General features: G+C 37.8%; 3 protein-coding genes across 5 annotated transcripts; 2 read left to right on the top strand and 1 right to left on the bottom strand.

The window, feature by feature from the left end:
- Positions 1 to 891: 891 nt before the first annotated feature.
- comtd1a (catechol-O-methyltransferase domain containing 1a) lies at positions 892 to 7,100 on the top strand. Of its 2 annotated transcripts, none has more exons than XM_066693161.1 (7): positions 892 to 1,122; positions 2,415 to 2,551; positions 2,689 to 2,794; positions 3,250 to 3,368; positions 5,484 to 5,538; positions 5,795 to 5,928; positions 6,380 to 7,100. In XM_066693161.1, the coding sequence occupies exons 1-7, from the start codon at positions 1,098 to 1,100 to the stop codon at positions 6,530 to 6,532; spliced, it is 729 nt and encodes a 242-aa protein (XP_066549258.1). In that variant the 5' UTR covers positions 892 to 1,097; the 3' UTR covers positions 6,533 to 7,100. The 2 variants fall into 2 exon arrangements, with proteins under 2 accessions (XP_066549258.1, XP_066549257.1); XM_066693160.1 differs by lacking the exon at positions 892 to 1,122 and adding an exon at positions 1,540 to 1,734.
- Positions 7,101 to 11,550: 4,450 nt separating this feature from the next.
- On the top strand, positions 11,551 to 18,177 carry LOC136715981 (interferon-induced protein with tetratricopeptide repeats 5). Of its 2 annotated transcripts, none has more exons than XM_066693416.1 (2): positions 11,551 to 15,165; positions 15,512 to 18,177. In XM_066693416.1, the coding sequence occupies exon 2, from the start codon at positions 15,522 to 15,524 to the stop codon at positions 16,914 to 16,916; it is 1,395 nt and encodes a 464-aa protein (XP_066549513.1). In that variant the 5' UTR covers positions 11,551 to 15,165; positions 15,512 to 15,521; the 3' UTR covers positions 16,917 to 18,177. The 2 variants fall into 2 exon arrangements, with proteins under 2 accessions (XP_066549513.1, XP_066549512.1); XM_066693415.1 differs by having other exon boundaries at positions 11,551 to 15,176.
- Positions 18,178 to 19,862: 1,685 nt separating this feature from the next.
- On the bottom strand, positions 19,863 to 24,862 carry LOC136716305 (neurofilament medium polypeptide-like). The gene is made up of 3 exons (XM_066693905.1): positions 23,858 to 24,862; positions 22,957 to 23,081; positions 19,863 to 22,575 (listed from the first exon to the last, which is right to left on the bottom strand). The coding sequence occupies exons 1-3, from the start codon at positions 24,860 to 24,862 to the stop codon at positions 19,863 to 19,865; spliced, it is 3,843 nt and encodes a 1,280-aa protein (XP_066550002.1).
- Positions 24,863 to 27,370: the final 2,508 nt, after the last annotated feature.

The following is a 27,370-nucleotide window of genomic DNA, read 5'->3' as shown; positions in this document are numbered from 1 at the left end:
TTTGTTACCACTTAATTAACTTGGAATGACAGTTTGACTTATGGTTTTTGTTTGCAAATATTGGTTTGTTTTCTGCAAAATATAAATCCTTACCTAGGTTTTGATAGATGCATTCCATGTCTCAATTAAAAACTGCCAAACCCTACACTAAAAATTACTGCCATAATATATTTTCCACTTTTATTCTGCCTAAGTCTTCTGAGAGAATCCATTTGAAATGCTGCAGTACAAAACATCTGCACACACCATGACTTAAATATTTCAACAGATCTTGCAGAATCTTCAGATGTTTTTAAAGTTGTTGTCTGGTGTTCGACATATGTTTGTCCAGCAGACTGAAGAGCAATATGGGCAGCACCATAGCGATCAGGGAGTTACACTGTTTCCCATTATCCCCTTTGCTGTCAGTGTCCTGTTCCCTTTTCTGTGTATTATTTTCTCTCTCTCTCTCCAAGACACTGTCCTTGTTCATCCAGAATGCTTTCCATAGTATTTTAAGTGATACATTTCTATCTGAGTCTTACAGTCCCTACAATATTTGCTAGTTTGACATTACAATGTCATTCTCTCTTGAAATGTATGACTTTTCTAGTCACATTTTTGCTGAGCTAAAAATAATTTACATTAGATAGATTATACATTAGATAGATAGATAGGTTGATTGATTGACTGATTGATTGATTGATCACAATCATAGTGACCATTACTTTTCCTATGGTGAACAAACCTTATCAGTTAATGTCTAAGCATTCAGTTTCACAGCTGTTGGGTTCTGGCAAAGGTGTATATTGACATTCACCTGCTAGCTGTAAAAGCTTAATTTCTTCCAATATATATGGAGAAAGGTTTTCAATCAGCATATACAGTTTGAATGGTCATTTCCTGAATGTCTCAAGTTTGTGTAGCACGCCACTCAGTGTACAGTGATTTAGCAGCGAAATGCTGAATCAATGCTGGAAAAAATAAATAAATAAATAAATAAATAAATAAATCTTATTCAGCACTTTTTGCTTCCGTTCCCGCAGCCATTTTAGACAAACAAACGGAGGCTGGTATAGTGAGCCTGTTCAACAGATGCATTGGGGCACCCGGTCAACATGGCACAACAATTGTCTTCAGATGGTAAGACGTTGTTTTCAATTACCTGACCATATGTGCAGATGACAATATCTAACTAAAGGGAAGTAAAGGGCATACGAGTGCAAGAAAACTGGTTACTTTAAGCACAGTGCAATTTACTGTCGGCACAAATTGAAGAATGTTCAATATCTATATGATTACGAGGCCTTTTTTATTTACTGCAGCTTATAATACGTATTTTGCGTTAGGAAAACAAACGTCAAAATGCATATTAGCATTTCACTAAAATATGGTACTGGGATATAGGTGTATACAGTGTGAAACATGCAGTGATGTGCGTTGCCTTGGTGTATCCGTAGGGGTGTAGTATTTGTAACTTTGCAAAACGGAGAACGCGGCTCTTTTCGTGTCGTTCCTTGTTACATTCGAGGTCATGTGACGCGGCTGTGCCGTCAATCCAGTGTAAACGCCCGCCTTCCTGTCGTTCCTGACTGGGCGGCTGTAGCTCTTCCGGGCGCGTTGTTTTGAATGATTTATTAATTGTATTACCACCCCAAAAACAAATTAAACAAATGTCCTTCCATAACGTGTCCAAAGAGGCTCTGTGGGGCACTGCGGCACTCGGGGCTGTTTTTGCCGCAGGTTTATGGATTGGTGAGTGACTCCACTTCAAGTTCATTTTCCTCTCTCACCTCGCCTGTGAGTGACCTTGTTCCCCTTCGCCGGTATTGGAGTCCGTATTTTGTCCAGTGAAATGCAATGTAATCAGTACCGATTGATTATTTGCAAGCCATCGTGTTGATTTAAACCCGTACTTCAGTCCAACATTTATCGGCACAAAGTTTTGTAATGCAAAGTAAATGGCGAAACAAGGAAGTAACTTGCAGGTGCAGTGAGTTGTGACGCGACATCGGACGCAATCTGGTATAAATCGGAATATAAATTCCTGTAACCTGCCTTTTGTGCCAGATGTATTGGAAAATGCTACTCTGATCGCTTAAAAATAAACCTCCAGTAATAAAAGTTAAGCTCTACTTGGTATTTATAAAATATGTACGTACAAAATGTTGATTTACTTATACCTTTGAAGCTGACCCTTTTATCCCACACATTTTCATAAAAGTACGCCAGTAGATACGGTTTTTATATATTAACTTAAGCACTGCATATGAGCAAGAATAAGGTGCTGTATGGCATTCTGTGCATAATATACCCCCAGCTATGGCTGTACCTCATGACTACATTGTTTCCTGTTGCTAAAATGCTTGTGTGTACATCTGAGCATGAAAGCAGAGAAGCACTAATGTTCTGATGTGCTTTTTTTTTTTCCCAAGGAAAAGGCAAATCCCAAGCTTTTGGCAGCACGACCATCTTTAAGAGTCACAGCAAAGGTGCAAAAGACAACCCCTTGATGAAGTATGTACTTGATCATTCTATGAGAGAGCACCCTGCACTGAAGAAGCTCCGACTGGTTAGTGAAATATCTGTGAATGCATAATTATACAAAATAACTACACAAAACACGCAAGATAAACCAAATAAATAATACACGGTGTAGTAGCACTGGTAAATGACTGGCCTATATACTATCTATTTTGTGTATTGCAGAAAACCCTAGAAGATCGATTCAGTGGGATGATGGTAGCTTGTGAACAATCCCAGCTGATGGCCAACCTAGCAAAGCTAATTAAAGCCAAAAAAGCACTTGAAATTGGTAAGTATGCACAGCAGCACTGAACCAGATATTTGTCTCTCAAAAACATGTCTCGCATTTAGTGTTTTTCATGATCACCACCAAGCTCATTAAGATGTTCAGAATAATATGCAAATTGACCTCCTAATTGAACATTTCAGTTACCTCAGGAAAGTGCATTACACAATCGCTTGACCACTGAAACATCTGTTTTCAGAGAAGGACTCATACCAGGGATCATTTGGGCTTATGGGGGTTTTAATTTAAAAAGCATTGCAGAGAGAACATGTGCTGTCCGTTTGGTAAAATATTAACATCTGACTGCAGTGTAAGCTCTGTGAGTTTGTTAATTAAGAGGATCTGTCCCAGTCAGACACTTTCTCTTCAGTTGCACTTTACTAAACGTCTCCTCAATACCAATCCTGAATTAACATGAAAAACACTTGGTTTGTTTTGATATCTTCTGTTCCTTTCAGGGGTCTATACAGGGTACAATGCTTTAAATATAGCACTCACATTGCCAGAAGATGGACGAGTTGTGGCCTGTGATATCAGTGAAGCCTTACCCAACATGGGAAGGCCATTCTGGAAAGAAGTAAGTCCAGTCTCCTTTTTAAGAAGTATACTCTGGAAGGCTTGTTTAGATGTGGAATACAACTGAACAGTCAGAAATGCATTGGAGAACAAATACAGTATGCAATGGAAGAGGTATAGGAAGGGAGATGCAAGAATCAAAGTTTGAATAGCAAGCATGCAGAACTAAAGATTAAGGAATTGCCAGTTAGTTACAATGTTTGTATGGTTTCATGCATGGTAACATGCTGTACAGTACAGTAGATTCCTAGCAGATTTGGTAGACAAACTTGAAACCTCTAATTTATAAAGTCCATCTCCGGCATACTGGTCGTAATAGCCCTTACAGATTGCTGAATACAGGGAAAGATTGTCCGTTTATCTGACAAATTGGAATGTTTGCAGAGTTATGTAAAACAGACTTGTGAACAGAAAAAGCATTCCTCTCTAGAGTATTCACCTAAAATTGCAGGATCCGATTATCATACTGGTAGGAGACCTGACTACAGGAAGGGACAGACATCTCAGTCTTGTAACAGGTAGCCTATACAGAAACATTTCTGCAAGAAACTAACCCAAAATAGGGGAAAGAGCTATTCAAAGTAGAATACAAGGTCAAATTCCAAGTGAAATTTAAAGTGTCCAATGACGAGCATGATGAAGGATATGGCAGTCAAAGTCCTTGATCTTAGAAGTATATAGGGGAAAAAAGTGAATAAAAAAAACTGAATTGTTACACATTGCAAAAACTTTCTAGAAAACGGAGTACCTTTTTAGGTTTTTAAAAAGAGAATTTTGGAGAGTTTCACCTTTTTGTTTTTTATTTGATCAAATGCCTACTAACAGTGATGAGAGAGAGGAAAAAAAATCTTTATCAATCTGCCATAGAAGGGTGGCAAAGCACGATCAATCTTAATCTTGTCAAGTGAGACTGTCGAGCCTTTTTTTTTTCCTTTTAAAATGGATACAATTCTTGGAGATCCAAAATGACTGAAAGAGAACAACGTGTTTAAAAATTCTGAATGTCGCATTCTGGTAGAAGTAACTGTAGGAAGGTCATTCACTGTCGGATAGAAACGTAGTACAACACATAATAAACTGTTTTATGGATGATCTCTGCTGCAATTGCATTAGTGCTTTTCATTATGACATGTTTACTGTATCCTTTCCACACATCCTCTTAACAAGCTCCTTAACTGGATTTTGAGAAGCCCTTTAATACTCATTGATGCACTTTACATTTTGTAGGCACACTGCTGCAGCTCACAGAATGAGTTATGTCTCCAGCAGTTTCCCTCTGTGATTTGAAGACCATTTTGCCATTACTGCTTCACTTTGTAAATCATGCTGCTGTCACCCTGCCCACAAACCTCTGTCAGCATTGCCCTTCAGCAGTCCATCTCCCGTTTTGTTTTTTCATCCCCCAGATGGAATTATCTGAACTCACGAAGCACTCTTTCTTTTGTAGGAAGAAATTTTCTCTCCATAATAAATGTAGACCACTTGAATAGTGCACTAGAACCTTTTCTTTGGGCTTTTTCACACCCTCTGGATCTCCCATTACCTACTGATTGAAGACCATGTGTTTGGCTTCTTTGGGTTTGTTTATCAAATATTTCATTTTTGGACCTCCTTTGAATAGGATTGAATAATAATAGGCTTGCTAATGTAACATCTGAATACTAATCCCACAAATTACAGGAAGGAAATCGTAAAATGGTTTCATATTGTAACCCCCCTACCTCCACCACAATAATGTACAGTGAATACATACTTTTGTCCTTTTTGACTTCCTGTACTGCAGGTATAGGATGCCAGCTGTCTGCCCATAGGCCCTTACTAGCAGCATAGAGCATGCGAGGTGGTAAGCTGAAGGTTTCTGCAGCACTTTCTGCCTGTGCATGAGCCAGACTTGCTTGCCTCTCTGTGAAGGTTGCAATTGACCCTGCACCTCATTTAAAGAACAAACCAAATCACTCTTCTAGTCTGTGTGTTGCTTGGGATAGATCACAGATCTACACTGACCCTGTTTGCAGGGATTCTGATGTCCCAAACTCAGCGTGTTTCCCACCTGACAAGAAAACTCGTGTGAATCCCTGAAGTGTAACTGGCCTCTATCTTTTCTTCATTCTTTAAGGCAGGAGTTGAGCACAAAATCGACCTACGGATACAGCCAGCCTTGAAAACCCTCGGTAATTGTTACATTTTTAACCAATGTCCAGTAAATGTTCTTTAAGTTTTCAACCTATTTGTGGGTTCAGACTTAGTTATGCAGTTCACAAATATTCTAATTGTCATCTTGATAGTTTCATGCACATTATTTTCCCTTTTAAAAAAAATCCAGGTGCAGTCTCTTGAGTCATCAAGCTTAGAACCATGCACACTATATGCATTAAATTCACCGCCGGCTGAGATAAAGAAAAATAAATAACTTTTCTCTCCTAACAGATGATCTTTTAGCAGCCGGTGAAGCAGAGTCCTTTGACTTTGCCTTTATCGATGCTGACAAACAGAATTATGACCATTATTATGAGAAGTGCTTGCAGCTTATTAGGAAAGGAGGAATTATAGCCATTGATAATGTAAGTATCTGCCAAAGCTGTATTTGTAGAGAAAATGTTTGCAAACTTCTTTCTTCTTTCTTTGCCACCTAGTTGATTCTATATTCTATCTGCCTTGAATAACAACTATTATGTTGACGACAAAAAAGCTTCTGTATGAAGTTATTTTTCAATATTAAGACGGCAAAACAAATGGAGTTCACCCCAGTGTTTCTGACTGCAGTTCTGGAACCCTTCTTTGCAGGCATTCTAATCTTGGGCCTGACATGACTTGATGTACTTATCAAGATGTAAGCAACAGAAGTAAATTTATATGTAAGCGAGACCATTATACAGATGTACGCAATCTCTCGGTTGCTTACCTTTGCACAGCTGTTGTCCTTGAATCCCTGTTGCACCTTTTTGGTAGGAATGGTGAAGTAAGTGGTGTTGTGCTGTGATGTGTTCTTGACCTACCTTGTTTGTTGTCCAGGTGCTCTGGAGCGGAAGGGTTTTGAACCCAGAAGCAGATGATCTGGACTCGCAATGCATTGACAAGCTAAATAAGAAGATTTATAGAGATGTCAGGGTCAATGTTAGCATGCTAACTGTAGGAGATGGACTAACACTAGCATTTAAGCTCTAAATTCCAGTTTGAGGTTACATACCTTTGGCACAAATTATCCGATCGTAACTCTTCTAATTAAGGCAAACAATTCTGTGACTTTTATAAATCAGAGCTTTTGTGTCCCATATTCATCAACTGCCAAAATGGGTTTCAATTTTTCATTAAATGTTTGACATTCCAGATTAAGAATTTATGTATTTTGACTACCTGGGTTGATCAGACTTTACAACACACAAATGTAGGTGTCTTCTGCTTAAACACTGCTGCAGAACTGGCTATTAGACTTCATTTTCTATCATGTTTACCAATGACTTAACACTAATTCAAACTTGAATTATTAACACAAAAACATGCTTCTGCAATGTAGGCTGATATTGTGCTCAACACTTTGGAGAACTTGGCATATTGGGTAGAGGTCAAAACAAACCATTGAAAAAGAAATCTTTGCAATAGTGAGTGTCCAATAGTTTGTTGTATTCTTCTCAAAGGTGCTTTGCTGCACTTTCATACTAAATATTTTTACCTTGTCTGTTATAAGTACAAAAGTATGCCTTAAATACAATGATAAAACCAATCAAATACTCTACCATGTCTAGATTTCTTAAATTGTCTCCCTCTCCTATTCAATCTTTCTTTTAGTGTACAACAAATGTATTTGATATGCAGATTCTACACAGGTGTAGTCACATCACACAGGTTTCTCTGAATCCAGTCAACAGTTTTGATAATCACACCCCCTGAAAAATTATATCGATTTATTGTGCATCATACTTGGGGATGGAAACTTAAAATATAACTTAGAGGAAATATTGGGATTTGTATAACAATTTCAAAATGTACCATTAAATTACCTTATCGGTTTCTATAATGGCAAATTCAGTTAACTAATTTGTACAATAAAAACATTTGGGGGGGAAAAAATCTGATTGATTCACATTTGATGCTGTTCTCTTTAAACACTTGTAGTGGTGAAGTTTAACTTGAAAATGAATCCACAACAAATGTTACAGCAGTTATATAACAAATGAACTAGGCCTAAATATCAAGATGTACAACATTTGTAATTATAAATAATGATACATGTTTTGTAAAATAAACGTTCCCTTTCATTTACTTTAACTGACGCAAATAGGCTGTACTGATAAGCTAAAACAAACAATACAAGTAGGCCTACCAAAAATCAATAAAAGAAATGGCATAGCCTTTCTGACTTCATGTCTTTCATATTCTCAACTTGCTACTGAAATCGCGATCTATTTATGCATGCATTGGTGTATGTTGGTCTACTACAGTACAATCCAAAATATTGTTCAAAGAATACAATGGGAGTGTAAAAAAGCTTAACTAGATGGTCAAGTGCAAGTTCAAATATGCGGTTAATAGCTGTGGATTTGCAAACTAAATATCGCTGATTCTTGTGCTGCACAGCGATTTCCTATCTAAACCTTGTGATTGTCAATGTCCCACAAGGCACATGTAAGTTTATAATGCGTTTAACCGACACGGTATCTACCTGAAAAGGCATTACAAATCGGTAATATATATAGCAAGAGTTAGAATAACTGCCATATGAATCACATACCAGTGACATTTGCTTTGTAATCTACAAAGGTCGGGGCTCTGACGGTAAATGTCCTTGAGTGGCCTTTATCATGTAGTTTTGCATCTCACCATTTCTGCATCCCATCTCTATTTATTTAATTCCCCGGACCACCTAATGTATACAAAATAATATTGAAAAGTGTTTTTAAAGTAATATGTGTGTTGATATAAAGCAATAGCGAAATGCATAGTTTCAGTTTGCGACATGCCCATTCCTTGTAGAAACGACCTACAATTTGTGGTGATATTCTTGGCAATGGAAACGCGTAACGCAACGAAAACTGATGTAAAACCTTTTTTAAGTACTCTTAAATTGCTGCTGCCTTTAACTCAGCAAAGTTTTCAATACTGTGCCAGGGTCCATTTTCTACTCCCGTGATGTACAGCCCCTATCCATACTGTTTTGAGTAACTGCCACAGTCAATCACAAGTATGGTAAAATAATAAATACAATAAAACAAATCAACACTTCTGCATGGAAACAGGTGGTTAGAAATAAAATCAGCAAATTTACTAAACACTTCACAGATAATTTGTTCAATATGTCCATTTCCTAACGTAACCAAATTCAAATAGGTTGTCCAGAGAAATTAGGAGTGATATTTGCCAAAAATTAGTGTACTCTTTTGGCTCCACAGTGCACATTGCACGAAAGCGTCCTGGTGCCGATAAAAAAACTCATCATTTAACTCATCAAATTGTCATCATTTTGGCTCTTTACGCCACCACAATGATTTGAAAAGAAACAATCAAGATGTGCTTTAAGTGTATACTTTGATTTTTAATTTTAGGGTAGTTACATCCAAATTGGGTGAACAGTATAGGAATTACACCAATTTTTATATGTGGTCCCCCCAATTTTAGGGGCTCAAAAGTATTTGGAGAAACTAACATAATCATGAATTAAATTGTGAGTTTCAATACTTGGTTGCAAATCGTTTGCAGTCAATGACTGCCTGAAGTCTGGAACCCATAGACATCACCACATGCTGAGTTTCTTCCCTGGTAATGCTCTGCCAGACCTGCACTGCAGCTGTCTTTAGTTCCTGCTTGTTCTTGGGGCATTGAGCCCCTAAAATTGGGGGAAACACATATAAATATGGGTGTAATTCCTACACTGCTCGCCCAATTTGGATGTAACTACCCTTAAAGATTAAAGTCTACACTTAAAGCACATATTGATTGTTTCCTTTCAAATCCATTGTGGTGGCGTACAGAGCCAAAATGACAACTGAGTCACTGTCCAAATATTTATGGACCTAACTGTATGTTGTATTAAATGTAACAAAGAAGGCATGATGATTCAGCAAATCTTGTAAAATTGTTCTATATACGATATAAAAACTATTCTTGCTGCACTATGCACATGTATTTATTCTTCACTTAATACTTTTCCATATTATACCATGCTTTTACTATATTATCACCATGTTTTGACACTTTTAACATGTTTTACCATGAGTTTCCCACATCTGTACAGTTTGTACCATGATTTTACCATATGTTTAACATTTGTACTGGGATATTACCAAGTTTTTACCATATTACTATGATTTTACCACATTTGTACTATTGATTTTACCATAATTTTACCATGCTACACCATACTACACTTTACCATATATTACATTTTTTTTAACCATGGTAAACTATACATGTATTTACCATGCTACACTTAGTGTATTTTTACCATAGTAAACCATACTACCATTTCTCTTGTAGGGGACAAAGGTGTCAGAGCTACATTTTTGGTCCATGGTCCCATATGACATTTTGTGTTCCTTATGACACGTTTAAGCTTCCTTCTGCCACATTTATACTACAGCTACTAACCTACTTACACATACTATTACTGAAGCATACTACTTCTAACCTAGATTATTATACTAATACTTCTTAAACCATCACAGATAATAACTTCATATTATTAATATGCAATAATATGCAGCAAGTAGATTCAGATTCTTTAAAATCTTATTTTTATTACACTGTTACTAACCTATATTGAAGAATCCCCTTTTTAACTGCTTTCAGAAATCAGACTGTAGAGTAGATTGAATCAAACAGAGTCTTTATTCAAGCCACTTGGAGAAAAGTAATACACACAGACACACAGGTCTCTGGCCTTACTTCAATAAAATCATAGAGCTTACATGATGTTATATACATACTGTGATATCCTGGACAGGGTGAGTTTGAACCAATAAGGGGGAGACAACTCCCTATCTTATGATATCCTCACTATCTTCCTGATTAAGCTTAAACACAATGTTTTCTATTTTATGCCCAAATATGGAGACATACACTCACCTAAAGGATTATTAGGAACACCATACTAATACTGTGTTTGACCCCCTTTCGCCTTCAGAACTGCCTTAATTCTACGTGGCATTGATTCAACAAGGTGCTGAAAGCATTCTTTAGAAATGTTGGCCCATATTGATAGGATAGCATCTTGCAGTTGATGGAGATTTGTGGGATGCACATCCAGGGCACGAAGCTCCCGTTCCACCACATCCCAAAGATGCTCTATTGGGTTGAGATCTGGTGACTGTGGGGGCCAGTTTAGTACAGTGAACTCATTGTCATGTTCAAGAAACCAATTTGAAATGATTCGACCTTTGTGACATGGTGCATTATCCTGCTGGAAGTAGCCATCAGAGGATGGGTACATGGTGGTCATAAAGGGATGGACATGGTCAGAAACAATGCTCAGGTAGGCCGTGGCATTTAAACGATGCCCAATTGGCACTAAGGGGCCTAAAGTGTGCCAAGAAAACATCCCCCACACCATTACACCACCACCACCAGCCTGCACAGTGGTAACAAGGCATGATGGATCCATGCTCTCATTCTGTTTATGCCAAATTCTGACTCTACCATCTGAATGTCTCAACAGAAATCGAGACTCATCAGACCAGGCAACATTTTTCCAGTCTTCAACTGTCCAATTTTGGTGAGCTTGTGCAAATTGTAGCCTCTTTTTCCGATTTGTAGTGGAGATGAGTGGTACCCGGTGGGGTCTTCTGCTGTTGTAGCCCATCCGCCTCAAGGTTGTACGTGTTGTGGCTTCACAAATGCTTTGCTGCATACCTCGGTTGTAACGAGTGGTTATTTCAGTCAAAGTTGCTCTTCTATCAGCTTGAATCAGTCGGCCCATTCTCCTCTGACCTCTAGCATCAACAAGGCATTTTCGCCCACAGGACTGCCGCATACTGGATGTTTTTCCCTTTTCACACCATTCTTTGTAAACCCTAGAAATGGTTGTGCGTGAAAATCCCAGTAACTGAGCAGATTGTGAAATACTCAGACCGGCCCGTCTGGCACCAACAACCATGCCACGCTCAAAATTGCTTAAATCACCTTTCTTTCCCATTCAGACATTCAGTTTGGAGTTCAGGAGATTGTCTTGACCAGGACCACACCCCTAAATGCATTGAAGCAACTGCCATGTGATTGGTTGGTTAGATAATTGCATTAATGAGAAATTGAACATGTGTTCCTAATAATCCTTTAGGTGAGTGTATGTGGCCATCTTGTTATTTATATTCCACACGTATCTAACACATGTCTAGATAGGCAAAGGGGGGTTGTGTGCCCACTTCCCCATCTTCTTATGGTTTTACTAGAACGTACGTTCTGTACTAAATTTGTATTGTGTATCTGCAGAGAGATGCATCTGGTACAAACCGGTAGAAGTTGGTCTCATTATGTGCTCTTTAGTAACCTCATGTACGGGTGAGGTATTTGGGGCCTCTTCAATATAAATTCATGAAATTTGACTTTTACATAATACTCCTAATTTAAATTAAACTAAAACATCTTAGACCAATCTACAATCTATCGCTGATACTAACTCATAATCCATGTGAAAAGTCACATGCAGACAAACTATCTTAATTCTAGTCCCTTATATTATATTATATTACATAGAACATAATGGCTATAATAATATTAGGGTAGACCTGCTTTATTATTCCAGAAACACTTTATTATTGAAATAGTTATTCTAAAACGTATAAATGTGATAATTATTTTGTTAATATGTGTCAATCGTTTCATTCCACATCAAAAGTAAGACCACTACCAAAATGTTTTCATAGTGTCATAAACTGCAGCAGCATGGATGCCAGGATGAGAATATATACTATGTTTAACTACACTTCTGCTTTATATGCACTGGAGGTGCTACCTCTGCTGTCTATATTAATTATTGCAAGGAGCTCATGCTCTGTGCAGTATTTTTCAACAGGCCAAATGTGCCCCCTAGTGCTTTGGAGCCATCCTATGATCTGAAGGGTTTGTCTACACTGAAGAAAAGATTTTGCTTTATGTAAATGCATATGTATCACAAAAATCATCTGATAGAAGTTGGAGGCATACAAATAAACTGTACCATGCCCCCCTACATTAATCTTTAAACCAACAATGGTGATCGTTAACACTAAACCCAGTACTTTCCTTTTCTATTGCAAGCTGTGTTGCAATCAGCTGTTCTCTGATAGCCTTGATCCCTAAGGTAGCCTAAACCCATCCCCACCCTGATGCCTCACAATTTACTCCTAACCTAGTTCCCACACATAAACATGTTCTAACCTCTGAAATAACCTTGAGGGTATTCTCAAGCCTCAATTTAATAAACATTTTCCTATAATCACTCAGTGGGTCAAATTGCATATGGGTGAATCAGAAAAGGCATTCTTCTTCTCCATTCATACAACACTTTTAAGTACTTATCATGAGTCAAAACAGACTAGTCATCCCTCCCCAGCAGCACAGCAGCCGCGCAACACAATCACAGCACCGTCGATCAACCCCCCCTGCGTGTGATTGGTGCCTCAATAAGGCCTAAACCCACCCCCTCAGGTGATTGACAAGCATTAAAAAGAAGTTTGTTGCCAACTGAAACTGAAAGATCAATTGGCAAACCGCAATACATTAATTAATTGATTTTTGAATTGATTAATGAATTTATGAAGACTGACGTGTTATTTTTTTACCAATACGAACAATCTGTTTGTTTTAAAAGATTTTTGATTGGTTAACAGCATTTTTAAAAAGCTGTGTTTATGTCATTTTTTCATCCAAATAACTTGATTATTAATCTTCAGAATAAATCGATAGAATACTCGATTACCAAAATAGTCATTAGTGACAGCCCTAGTTTTGTCTTTGTCACCCGTCTGTATATTAATTTCATTATCTGGCTATGGAATGTCAAAAGATGGACAAGTGATTACTTGGGATGGGTCATAACGAAACTATGGCCTAACAAGGCATGTAATGTAAGTTTTGTTTCTGCAAAATAGTGTCTGTCTTCGCAGAAAAGGGTTTGGTTCTTATTGTTAGCTTCACAATTTAGGTGCAGTTTCTCCTCTGCTGCTCCTTTACATAATTTAGCCATGCATTGTTATCTATTTCTAAACTGTGTGTGTGTGTGGGGGGGGTTACAGCTGAAATTGTTTAAGAGGTCAATCAAAACCTGTATAATGTCACAGCAGTTCAACTATTTTCCAATATTAATACAGTAAATATTTCAAACAGATTCCTGAATTGGGTCTTCTAAAATGAAATGTTGCTCAAGTCATACAAAACATAGAGATAACTAGTGTACTGAGATCAAATAAGCACAGACTCCAATTGTGATAAAACAGAACTGTACATTTGTGCTCGTTCACTTTTCTTTTTCAGTTACAGCTCTTTATTTCTCTAGTGCTTTGAGAAGCATGTATATGTACATTTAAAATCTTGAGCACTCCTACAAATGTTTTTATCCAAGCTTCAAATATCAAGAACCAGTATTGGTTGTTTCTTCTCATCTGCCTCATACTTTTGTGAATTGAAAAGCCCCCTTGCTGCCATACAATACAGCTGTATGTATTAAGTTTTAATGTATTATGATTATTAGTGGCAATATTTGTTTATCATACATAGCAGCAATCATGAAAAACATCTCAAAACAATAGAAGCTAATGTATAAAAACAGGTTTCTAACATAGATTTAAAAGTGCAGGAATTGCAACCTAGGTTCAAAACAAGAAAAGGCTTCGTCACCAGGGGGTTTACGGTTTATTTTCAGGTATAGACAACTGGCCAGAGTCAAAAGATTGATGTTTGTGTAAAGGAACATATTCTAAAAAGAGATCATAGTTGTAATTTGTAGCGAAACCATTTAGAGCCTTAAATGGTAGTATTGGAGAGAATAGAAGAATTTTGAATTGAATTGTGAAATCCACTGGAGGACAATGCAAAGGTGGTGTAATGTGTTCATAAGATTTTGTTTTTGGAAAAACATGAGCTGCACTGTAATTAATGTATTGCACTTATTAAGTACACCGGCAAGAAATGCATAGCAATATTCAATGTACAAAATTACAAATCCACTTGTAAGCTTGTCTGCATCAATCAAAATGTTGGTGAATACAAGAGATGCAAAATGTCTATGTATAACAAGTAGATCAAAATTAAATATTTTTCCAAAAGACACATTTTTAGATTGAGCAGTCTTAACTGATATGTAAAAACTAAAATGTATTGTCTAATTCAAAACTATCTCTATCATATGAGTAATAAATCACTCTTCAATGTATGGAAAATTCTTATAATTGTTACAAATCCAAACTTTAATATCATTTGTTGTGAAGTTTCAGGTAGACTGGATATTCTTTATACCGTGCTCTCAGTGCTTTGTTGTGTGCCTATAAAGTAGAAATGGTGTACCTTAGGCATGAATTAATAAGAAAATACACAATCCAATTTACTTTCTCTAAAATATGTTTCATGTTCATAGAAACTGGTAAATAGGTTAGAGAAGGTTTTTCCTTCTCATATCTTTAGTTTCACTTCTTTCATCACCCACAGATCCAACAGGTTAAGCATGTTGTTGTTGTTTTTTTTTTTTTTTTTTTTTTTCAAATCCATTTAAATGTTTAGTTTCCAGCATCATTGCTCACAAGGTCTTCTGGCATCTTTAAGATTCATGCAGTGAGAAGTTGCTGTTTCTCTGACTGATCAACCTCAAAGACTACTTCAGCAAGCTTGCAAACTAGGTCAATATGAGGTAACATTTTAAATGTTTACAAAATGGCATGCATACTTTCTAAATCATTATTTAACTCCTTAATATATATATAATTTAGTTCCATTTGTCTTCCTTTTCTTGCTGTAGTAAACAATTTTAGATGTTTGTCTTTCTGGCATTTTAAACAGTAATAACATTCTAAAAATCTACATTTTTTTTTTTTTTTGCATCAGATGGTATTTTGGTGTATTTATATTACTGCTTAGAGCTTACATGTAATTGTAGTAAATGGATAAGCACACAACTATTAACCTTTTAATTATGACTCCTCCTCCTCTCCCTCACATTCATTCCTCTATTATTGTTATTTGCAGTGTACAGAACATGGAAAATTTGGAAATAAAACTGAAGGAGTTAGAATGTCACTTCACCTGGGACTTGAGAGGCGAAGATGCTGACCTTGATTTTCTGGAAGAAAAATTAAAGCAAACTATGTATGCATCACAGGTGAAATCCAAGGAGACTGTTAGGGCTTTAAATTATCTTGCCTATGTGAAGCACCTGCAAGGCTTTACTGACGAAGCGGTAAAGTATCTAGAAAAATCTGAAGAAGAAGCAAAGGATAACGAAGCTGCCTTTGAGAAACTTGTCATTGTGACCTATGGAAATTTTGCCTGGGTCTACTACCATATGGGTGAGATCTCTAAAGTTCAGATGTACCTGGAGGAACTGGACAAGATTCGGAAGGACTTTCCCACAGCCTCACCTTCTGTACTTCATCGTGAGGTTCATGGGGAAAAGGGGTGGTCTCTTCTGAAGTTCTCTCCCAAACACTTTGAGAAAGCAAAAGAGTGTTTCGGTGAGGCTCTAAAAAGAGAACCAAATGACGAAGAGTGGACTAAGGGTTATGCCTTTGCATTGTACCGTCTTGAAGAAGCACAAAGAATCCCATTTCAAAAGTCAGCAGCAGTGACACAGCTTCAGAAAGCACGGATATATAATCCAAAAGATGCCATGATCATGGTATTCCTAGGAAGAAAATATCAATATGACAATAAAACTAAAGATGCCAAAGAGTATTTTGAGCAAGCTGTAGTGTTGTCACAAAATGACCCAAAGATAATTACACAAGTGGGAACATTTCTTAGGAAGATAGAGAACTTTGACAATGCCTTGGAAGTATTAAACAATGCATTACAGAAGTTTCCAGACTCTGCATCACTACACTATCAGACAGCCCTGTGCTACAAACTGAAAGTAATTAAAATGAAGAAAGAGAAAGCTGATTACGGACAATTAGTCAAATCCTGTATTTTACATTTGGAAACAGCAGTCTGTCTTAATCCATCATATATATATCACCATTTGGAGCTAGCAAGCATGTATGCAGAATCCAAGGACATGCAGAAGGCAGAAAATCTCTTTCAAGAATTGTTCACCAAGCCAAACATCAAACCTGCCCAGCAACAGGCATTGCATCGCTATTATGGGGATTTCCAGTATTATCACAAGAAGTCCGAGTCTGATGCAGTTGAACATTACAAGAAAGGACAGCAGATTAGAAATGAATCTCATGAAAGGGAAAAGTGTTTTACATCATTGAAGAAAATTGCAGAGATCAACATCAAGAAGAATCCACACGATAAGAGACACTTAGAAATTCTGGGAAACATTCACATTTTAAATGCCATAGCGTCTTATGAAAAGGCATTAGAGGTAGATCCTCATGAGGAGGACTATAACAGAGTACTGACTGCCCTTCGTTCTATATTAGTTTGAGTATACAGGCAGGATAGGTGTAGTTTCCCCAGATCAATATGGTTTACTATTTACTAATGACATGTAACTCTTTCAATAATGTAATTCCTAAAGGTCACTCCTGTACAAACAATTAAAGTATACAATAATCAATTAGATGTTATAAATTAAATGTCTGTAATGAAATGAAAGGGTTTCTTTAATATAAGTGTATGGGTCAGATACAAAGTATTAATCTTAAACAATTTCCTATTGAATTATAAAATGGTTCCATATTGTATAGATGATCACCTTTCTTAAAGTTGTAATAATGAAAAATTGGGGGATTTGTATTAGTGCTCTGTCTTTGAGAATAATCTGCTGCTTTGGCACTTCTGTTTTGTATCAGATGATCAGATGTTCTTTTTCTGGGTCTACTAATATTTTTGTATGGGATTTGTATGAGTGCTCTGTCTGAGAGTAATCACTCACACACCTGCTGCTTTGGCACTTACTGGGATCACTTTGGGACTTACATCATCATGAAAATAGCATTTAAAGAGCATTGGAAGATAATTCAGGACATGTAAATCCAGAGATTTGCATATTTAAATGCCCTCCCTATGTTTAACATTATGGATTGCCAATTATATAATTCACAAAGAATGACCAAATAGCCATATATGAAAATATGTTTTCATACACATAAACTGTACAAACAAGTATAGTTAATTTCTTTTGGGTACTACTGGTTAATTTATATCACTTTTAAAACTTTCTATAAACTATAAGTTACCTATTATTACTTATTAGTTACTATTTGTAAGACACACTTCCTCCTTTTTCATTAGAAATAATCATATTCTTAATATTAATCATATTCTTAATTCTAAGCTTAATAACAAACACATTGATTTAAACCATTCTGATTGTGAAGGTTGAGGGACAGTATGGATTTAATAACACAGCAAATGTATCTGAAGGGTTAAGAAAAACCAAAATAGTTGAGGTAAGGGAGGGAAGCTTAGTTAGAGCATAGTGACCTGAATGTTTAAGATTGTGCCAACTGGTGATACTTAGTTTTGTGTTGAGATGAACAACTGATTATTTTGTTTTGCTTTCATCAGCAATCATCCGCAATTATTGAATCTGTACATCCTTCAATGAGATTATGGTTTCCCAATTTACCTGTTGAGTAATTAGAATAAGTTATTATTTTGGGTCTTCTAATCTTCTTGTATAAACATGAATTCTAAACTCTCAGTATTGGATGCTGAGATCGACATGCTCTGTATTTTCATTTGTAACCTTTGCAAATAAACGTTTTGGTTCACTGAGTATTGTGCCTATCTTAATTATTTCTCCTATAAACAAGTGCTGATGAACTGCAGCAGTGGGGCTGTGTCAAATCTACAGGTCTGTTAGTGTGTACTATGTCACAGTCTCAGTTTAAGGTATGTTTTATAAATAATCTGATGTTCTGATCACATTATGGTGCTTAATACAATCATTACAATCATGATATACATAATATACATAAATAAAAATTAAGACAATGTAAAGACTGGACTTTTAACAACTATCAACATCCGATTGAAAGCATATTGATATTATGTTTATGAATTCAACTCTTTAATAATGGATCAATCATTTTATGATTATATTTGAAAAAGAAAAAGGCAGACAATGATTTTCTCAGCAAGACAATATTTATTTTAGACCAGAAGGAAGTACTGTAGTGATGAAGAAGATTCAGTGATGCCACAATACAATATAGTGACACTGAATGAGATAGCACCATACAGTCAAAGCTGTCAAGCTTATCTGTGAAAGGCCTGTAATACTAGTGCACAGATTTCATGTACCAATAACATATTCTCTCAGCGTTTCCAAAGATGTATTGAATTTTGCATTATTGCTCAGCCTTAGCTTTTCACATGCACTTCTTCAAATCAATTTTAAACTTTCCAGCGTCGTTTTTGATTTTCAGTACACTTAGATATCTTTTTGGGAAACCCTGGGGTCTGCGGTTTTGTCATATCCTGAGTGGTATGTTCACTTGCACCAAAGCCATTCCCTTGAAATATAGGCTCTTTTTCAGGACTAATCCTTTCTTTCAAATCACTGGTCAGCTTTCTTTTCTTCTTTACCCTCGTCTTTTACCAGTGAATCCTTAACAGGCTTCTCTGCTTCTTTGACAGTCTATTCCTCTTTAGAGCTGCTACTTGTTTGTTCCTTGCCCTCAGAGTGTGCTGTGTGCTTCATTTCTTCTACTTTGTCTGGTGTTGTGCTTTCACCTGACTTTCCCTCTGATTCTTTCTCTGTAACTTTCTCTACAGTAGCCGTGGTCTTTTCTAATGCTTTATCCACTGATGCGCTGGGCTTGTCTGCAGACACTGCTCTGGCCTCAATTTGGTCAGACACTGCAGTGCTGCCCTCTGTGGGTTTCAACTCACTCACACTCTCCTCTTTTGAGGGGGTTGTGGATTCAGCTTTAGTATCTGCAGTTATTTTCTCTACGCTTCTTTCAGGTTTTAAAGAATCGTCTCTTGATTTCAATGGACTCCCCAATTCCTCAGATGGAAGATCTTCAGATATAACCTTCCTTGAGTCTGATAGCTGGTCCTCCTCCTCTGTCTTCACCTGCTCGACAGTTTCCTTTACGGGACTTTCCTTAAGCTGTGCTTTGACATCTGTGGGTTTCTCTTCTTCCTCAGGATCAGGTTTTGAAAGCTCTATTTCTTGTGGTTCCTTGAGGGTTTCTTTCTCTGGACTGATGATCCTTTCAGGTTTCTCCTCCTCTGATGTGACAGTTTGCTCTTTTGGTTTAAGCTCCACTTTCTCTTTTACAGGACTCACCCGCTTTGTGTCTTCAGAGTCATCTGTTACTTCTTTCTGGGGTTTGTCCTCAGGAGGTTCATCTGATCGAGATGCTTCTTTCTCATCCTTTTCTGAGATCATTGCACTGTCACTCTTTTGTGATTCAAGTTAAATATCTGCAGTTATTTTGTATATGTCTATTTCAGGTTGTGAAGGATCGTCTTTTGATTTCAATGGGCTCACCACTTCCTCTGTTGGAAGGTCCTCAGCTACCACTTTATCTGAGCCTGTTTGCTGTTCAGTCTTTTCAGATTTTGACTCAGAATCCTCCTCTGTCTTCACCTGCTCGACAGTTTCTTTTTCGGGACTTTCCTTAAGCTGTGCTTTGACATCTGTGGGTTTCTCTTTTTCCTCAGGATCAGGTTTTGAAAGCTCTATTTCTTGTGGTTGAACTGAACTGTCTGCATCACTAGGTTCTTTGAGGGTTTCTTTCTCTGGACTGATGATCTTTTCAGGTTTCTCCTCCTCTGATGTGACAGTTTGCTCTTTTGGTTTAAGCTCCACTTTCTCTTTTACAGGACTCACCCGCTTTGTGTCTTCAGAGTCATCTGTTACTTCTTTCTGGGGTTTGTCCTCAGGAGGTTCATCTGATCGAGATGCTTCTTTCTCATCCTTTTCTGAGATCATTGCACTGTCACTCTTTTGTGATTCAAGTTTAGTATCTGCAGTTATTTTGTATACGTCTATTTCAGGTTTTGAAGGATCGTCTCTTGATTTCAATGGGCTCACCACGTCCTGTGTTGGAAGGTCCTCAGCTACCACTTTATCTGAGATTATTTGCTGTTCAGTCTTTTCAGATTTTGACACAGAATCCTCCTCTGTCTTCACCTGCTCGACAGTTTCTTTTTCGGGACTTTCCTTAAGCTGTGCTTTGACATCTGTGGGTTTCTCTTCTCCCTCAGGATCAGGTTTTGAAAGCTCTATTTCTTGTGGTTGAACTGAACTGTCTGCATCACTAGGTTCTTTGAGGGTTTCTTTCTCTGGACTGATGATCTTTTCAGGTTTCTCCTCCTCTGATGTGACAGTTTGCTCTTTTGGTTTAAGCTCCACTTTCTCTTTTACAGGACTCACCCGCTTTGTGTCTTCAGAGTCATCTGTTACTTCTTTCTGGGGTTTGTCCTCAGTAGGTACATCTGATCGAGATGCTTCTTTCTCATCCTTTTCTGAGATCCTTGCACTGTCGCTCTCTTGTGATTCAAGTTTAGTATCTGCAGTTATTTTGTATACGTCTATTTCAGGTTTTGAAGGATCGTCTCTTGATTTCAATGGGCTCACCACGTCCTGTGTTGGAAGGTCCTCAGCTATCACTTTATCAAAGATTATTTGCTGTTCAGTCTTTTCAGATTTTGACTCAGAATCCTCCTCTGTCTTCACCTGCTCGACAGTTTCTTTTTCGGGACTTTCCTTAAGCTCTGCTTTGACATCTGAGGGTTTCTTTTCTTCCTCAGGATCAGGTTTTGAAAGCTCTATTTCTTGTGGTTCCTTGAGGGTTTCTTTCTCTGGACTGATGATCCTTTCAGGTTTCTCCTCCTCTGATGTGACAGTTTGCTCTTTTGGTTTAAGCTCCACTTTCTCTTTTACAGGACTCACCCGCTTTGTGTCTTCAGAGTCATCTGTTACTTCTTTCTGGGGTTTGTCCTCAGGAGGTACATCTGATCGAGATGCTTCTTTCTCATCCTTTTCTGTGATCCTTGCACTGTCGCTCTCTTGTGATTCAAGTTTAGTATCTGCAGTTATTTTGTATATGTCTATTTCAGGTTGTGAAGGATCGTCTTTTGATTTCAATGGGCTCACCACATCCTCTGTTGGAAGGTCCTCAGCTACCACTTTATCTGAGCCTGTTTGCTGTTCAGTCTTTTCAGATTTTGACACAGAATCCTCCTCTGTATTCAACTGCTTGACCGTTTCCTTTACGGGACTTTCCTTAAGCTCTGCTTTGACATCTGAGGGTTTCTTTTCTTCCTCAGGATCAGGTTTTGAAAGCTCTATTTCTTGTGGTTCCTTGAGGGTTTCTTTCTCTGGACTGATGATCCTTTCAGGTTTCTCCTCCTCTGATGTGACAGTTTGCTCTTTTGGTTTAAGCTCCACTTTCTCTTTTACAGGACTCACCCGCTTTGTGTCTTCAGAGTCATCTGTTACTTCTTTCTGGGGTTTGTCCTCAGGAGGTTCATCTGATTGTAGTTCTGTTTTCTCACTATGTTGAGATTCAGAATCATCCACTATGTCTTCTGCTGCCTCTTTAGTTTCACTCAGTGTTTTTAAGTCATTTAGGGCTTTTTCTGTAGCAGCTTCTTTGACCTCCCCCAAGGTTTCCACTGCCTCAGCGATGTCTTCTGTCACCTCCTTCTCCACCTTCAGATCATCTGTTTCCTCCACCTGTTCCATGTCTTCTGGGACCTCTTCCTCTAATTCAACAGCACCTCCCTCTTCTTTACCTCCAGCTGCAGTTTCTCCCTGGTCAGTGGCCTCGGGTAACATCTCTTTTCGCTGCTCATCTGCTCCTGGAGTCTCCTGTTTCTCTTCAGGCTCCTGAGCTTCAGCTGCCTCCTCTTCTTCACTGCTCACTTCCCAAATTTTGTCATAGTCACCATTTGTTCCCTGAGATGCTGCATCTTCAATCTCCATCATCTCTACTTCCTTGGTCGTTTTTGTTATGATCTCCTCCACAAAATTGTACTGTGGTTCTGCCTTTCCAGTCCTGCTCTTCAGCCTCGTGAGGCTCGGGAGAGTGTACACTGGGTATGGTCTATACATATAAGGCACTGAACCCTGGGCACCAGACACTGAAGAGAGGCGGGTTTCTTCCCCTTCCAGTAGTTTCCTTAAAAAAAATAAAAAATGCATTACTCAGGTGTAAATAGGATATACAATAAATCAATTTGCTTGATATAGTACATGCCAAGATATTTCAATATACTTTCTCAGCGTGAAATCAAACAGTTTTGTACATTTCTTAGGTGTGTTATTTTTGAAGAATACATTTGTTATGTAAAAAAAAATGTTTTTAGTCCCTACACAGCATGCAGTAAAGTAAAATGTTTAATCTCCATTTTAACTTCATAATATTTATGACTACAGTTAATCAGACACACATATTGTTGCACAAGTAGTACAGTAGAAGAGAATGGATAACTTAAAGGAACCATTGCAGGCTCCTATTCAAGTCTATATGTAGAGCACACCAAGATTACGCTGCTATTACCTGTAAGATGCTATTTCCACATCTAATGCCATTTTGACATTCATCAGATCCTGGTATTCTCTCAAGTGTCCAGACATCTCAAATTTGGTGTGATTCAGCTCAGTCTCCAACTGAGTGACTGTATCCTGCAAAGCAACAAATCAACATTTTACATTACATTACTCTGTTTAATGTAGTTTATATACAGAACTGTAATTGTTGTACTACCTAATGTCAATCCATCTCAGCTTACACATCAGAACTGTGTTTTACCCTGACAACACATTGATATCGATGTGATTTTGGCACAGTAACACTGAATGCACATTTCATAAATCAATTTCTGGAATTACAATACATATAAAATGCAATTCTATTTTTAGCTATATGACTATATACGTGTGTAAGTATATTTATTTATGTAATATTTTCATTTCACTCTAATTTGGAATTTGTGAGAATTGTTTCTGTAGAAAGTTGTTTTATGAATGTAATTGTATACTTTTACAATGTTTAGACAATATTCATTGGATTTTACAAATGTGTTGTTACAACACTATATTATTCTAACTTCACTTTATTACATTGTTTCCACGACGTTATTTAGTCAGAGTTGAATGCAAAAAAGATATGATTAAAGCATTACCAAGACTGAATTAAACCGAATAATATACAAAACATGGAAACATGTAAACTAACATTAAGTTGGATTGAACATTATACATATAATTAAAATAGAGTCCTTGCAAATGCATTGAAGAGCAATAAACAATCTCTATTTTTCTGAGGGGTTTATACAGTCATATGTTCAATTATACCAACATTTCTAAGCAGACAGTAATGCATGCATTTAATGAAACGCTTCGCAGTACTTGAATTCATGAATGTAAAAAATGTTCTAATAAATGGCCTTCGATCTTACCTGGTAATGACTGATTTCTGCATCGTGTCTTTCTTCGAGGTCATTCAGCTGTTTGTCCAGAGCCTCTTTGGTGCCTTTCACCGTCTCCAGCTCAATGCTCTTGGACTGCAGGTGTCTTCTGTGCTCGTTGATTTCCTGTCTGGTGGCCCGCAGGGCTTCACTGTTGATTTCGGCGGCTTTGGTCAGTTTTTCCACCCGAGCACGGAAACCCTCCTCGGCTTGCTGGATGCTGCAGCCGGTGTGACCTTCAAGCTGCTTCCTGATATCCCTCAAAGCCGCAGTGATGTCTGCCTTGCCAAAATCTTTGACTTCTACCCCAACTTGAGCTTCCTGGATTTGGGCCCACATCTCACACACCTCCTGTTGGTGGTTTTTCTTCAGGAAAAGTATTTCTTCAAGGAGGGAGTTGACTCTCTTTTCCAACTCCATTTTCGATAGATTAGCATCATCAACAGCCTTCTTCAAAGTCTTAATAGTGTCCTCGGTATAGGATCTAAGTCGGGATTCATCTTCATGCTTTAAATTAAGAACAGCCACATCTTCCTCTACACGAATCTGCTCCAATGCAATCTGAGCCTTTTGGAGGGTAATCTCTTGAACGAGTCTCCTCAGATCTGTAATTTCTGGGTCGCAAACTTCAGCTAAAGCAAAAGACGATGCTTCCTTCTGCCTAAGCTCGCTAATCTCTTTTTCTAAAGTTTTGTTTTCATTTTCCAATTGATGGACTTTCTCAATGAAGCCAGCGAAGCGGTCATTCAGCCCATGGAGCACCTGTTTTTCATCGGCATTTTCATATCTCAGCTGCTGTGCAAACTCTGTTCTATCGGGTTGTCTGAGGACTGGACGGTTGTATTGTTCTGTCGTCCTTCCATTACTTCTCTTAAAAGAAACGGATCCATGAGAGGTCCGAGGAAACTGCTGGTCTACAGATGAGCCGAGCTTCGGGTTAAATCGGGCGCACTCGGCACGGCCTCGCCTATGCGGAGAACCTGTCCGGTATTCCATCGTGGTACAGAATAGCAGTGCCTGAACTGAAAGCCCTCACACACTGGCTTATATAGCACTGCCGTAGCTTACGTTGCACAATGGAGCTGTCCATACTGCTGAGGGGGGAAATCGATACTTGGAGATGTAAAAGATCTGACTTGCGAGTTAATTGTACAACAGCAGAAAACCCCGTCCTCACAAACAGCTGTAAAAGTTTTCACACCCTTCATTTGAAAGTAGTCTGGACAAAACTGGACTGAATTCATATTAGACATGGGGTTTCGCATTAATCACATTATAACATTGTAATTGTGGGCAAATGATTTTTAGACAAACCCTGAGTCAGACTTTCTACACTTTAACACAGGTGTATAACTCCCTTTGAATCATTAGTGCCTTAAACGCTGGGGAAGATAGTTCAGGTGGGACAATTAGGACAATAGTTCAGCTAAGGAGATAAGAGCTCAGGTGGAATAAAAATTGAAAGAAACTACAGCCCTTGATTGACTGGGGTTGAATTAACACAATAGATTTCCATAGCATTTTCTTACATCTTACTTTTGAGAATTCGAAGTGTATGTGTGTGTTTGATAAATAGATAGGAGGACAGATATGTTTTACCCCTGATGATAAACAGACACTATTTATATATTTATACATCATATGAAAAATGTATACACGCATTAATTAGGGATCTGAGCTGATTTAACTAAAACATAAATCTAACTGAATTGTGTGAGTCTCATCACAGCTTGCACAGAAAGCACATTTTTATATCTGAATATTAAATTAATTAATCCCAGATTCACTATTGTGACTGATGACTTCATAGTCTGAACGTTTCCAAACTGTGCATCACTACACTATCAGACAGCCCTATGCTACAAAATGAAAGTAATTAAAATGAAGAAAAAGAAAGCTGATGACGAACCATTAGTCAATAATTTAATGATAGGAGGATCAAATACATTAAAGAGAATGCATTGACCAAATAAACAGATTACACAAACATATAAAAGTATCCCTGTCAGGACAAGATGCGTTACAATATCCCCTTTAGGACAACGCATAATGCTATAACGATAAATAGTTACAGACACAGACGTGTGTATGCACACACATACACATATTGTGAATATGGTGTTAATATTTGATTTAGTATTGCACACCATTTACATTGTCCATAGTGGCTTTGCACAGTGGGAGGAAACGCAGACTGCACACAGACATTTACTGTAATGACAAACACGCACGAAATAAACAGTTCACAGTATTAGGTGTCGCTTACTTTCCAAAAGACAATATTGCAAACTGCAAGTTTGTGTTTCTTGTTTAAAGCTCTAGCTGGTTGAAAGCTTCCACCCGAAGCAAGTCAAACATATAATTCATCAGAGAAAGCTTGGATGTTAGGATCCCCAGATGAGAGCTAATCGCGGTTTATTTTGTGTGTTTATTCGATGTAGTTTAATGGAGGATAATATACAAAGTGTATGTTGGTGTGTGTAATCATGCTAGTGATTTTAGCATGATTACAAATGTATATAATTGACTACTTTTGTCTAAAACAGCAGTCATAATCCTCGTCTACCCGCTGAAGCGCATATACAGACACCAGTACAACGGCTGTGTGCTATTCAGGCCACGCTCACAGTGAACACGGCCGATGAAACTATTGTATATAGGCTATATATAAAGGGCAAAAATGGAAGTATCTTAGAAAACGAACAAGATGTAACAAATGTTCTAAATGAGTATTTCACAGAGGTTTTTACAAAAGAAAAAACGGATAACATGCCACAGGTTAACAGCCAGTCCATTCAAACCTTAAGAGAGATCAGGATAAATGAGTAGGAGGTACTAAAGGGACTGCAGAATTAAAAACAAACAAATCACCTGGGCCAGATGGGATATTTCCAATAGTACTTAAAGAAATTAGGGAAATTATTTATAGGCCGCTAACTCGATTATTCCAAATGACACTTAGAACAGGGGATGTGCCAACTGACTGGAAGACAGCAAATGTCATACCAATCCACAAGAAAGGGGACAAAACTGAGCCAGGAAATTACAGACCAATCAGTCTCACCTGCATCACCTGTAAAATGTTGGAAAAAATGATTAGACAGAAAATAGAGGAGCATCTTAATGAAAACCATATTCTTGGAGATGGGTCGACATGGGTTTAGACGAGGCAGATCATGTCTTACTAATTTATTCGAATTGTTTGAACATGTAACTGCAGCTGTAGATCATGTGAAAGCATATGATATGATATACGTAGATTTTCAAAAAGCCTTTGATAAGGTTCCACACCAAAGACTGATCCTCAAATTGGAAGCTGTAGGCATTCAGGGTAATGTAAGTAGATGGATTATGAACTGGTTGATGTCTAGGAAACCGAGGGTGTCGATTAGAGGAGTCGCTTCTAACTGGAGTGAGGTTGTTAGTGGAGTTCCACAGGGATCAGTACTAGGGCCTGTGCTTTTTCTAATCTATATTAATGATCTGGACTCTGGGATACTTAGC

Source organism: Amia ocellicauda, chromosome 20 (genome assembly GCF_036373705.1).
Source record: "Amia ocellicauda isolate fAmiCal2 chromosome 20, fAmiCal2.hap1, whole genome shotgun sequence".
NCBI lineage: Eukaryota > Metazoa > Chordata > Actinopteri > Amiiformes > Amiidae > Amia > Amia ocellicauda.
Note: the sequence above shows the minus strand (reverse complement) of the source record. Positions and strands in the feature narration are given on the sequence as shown.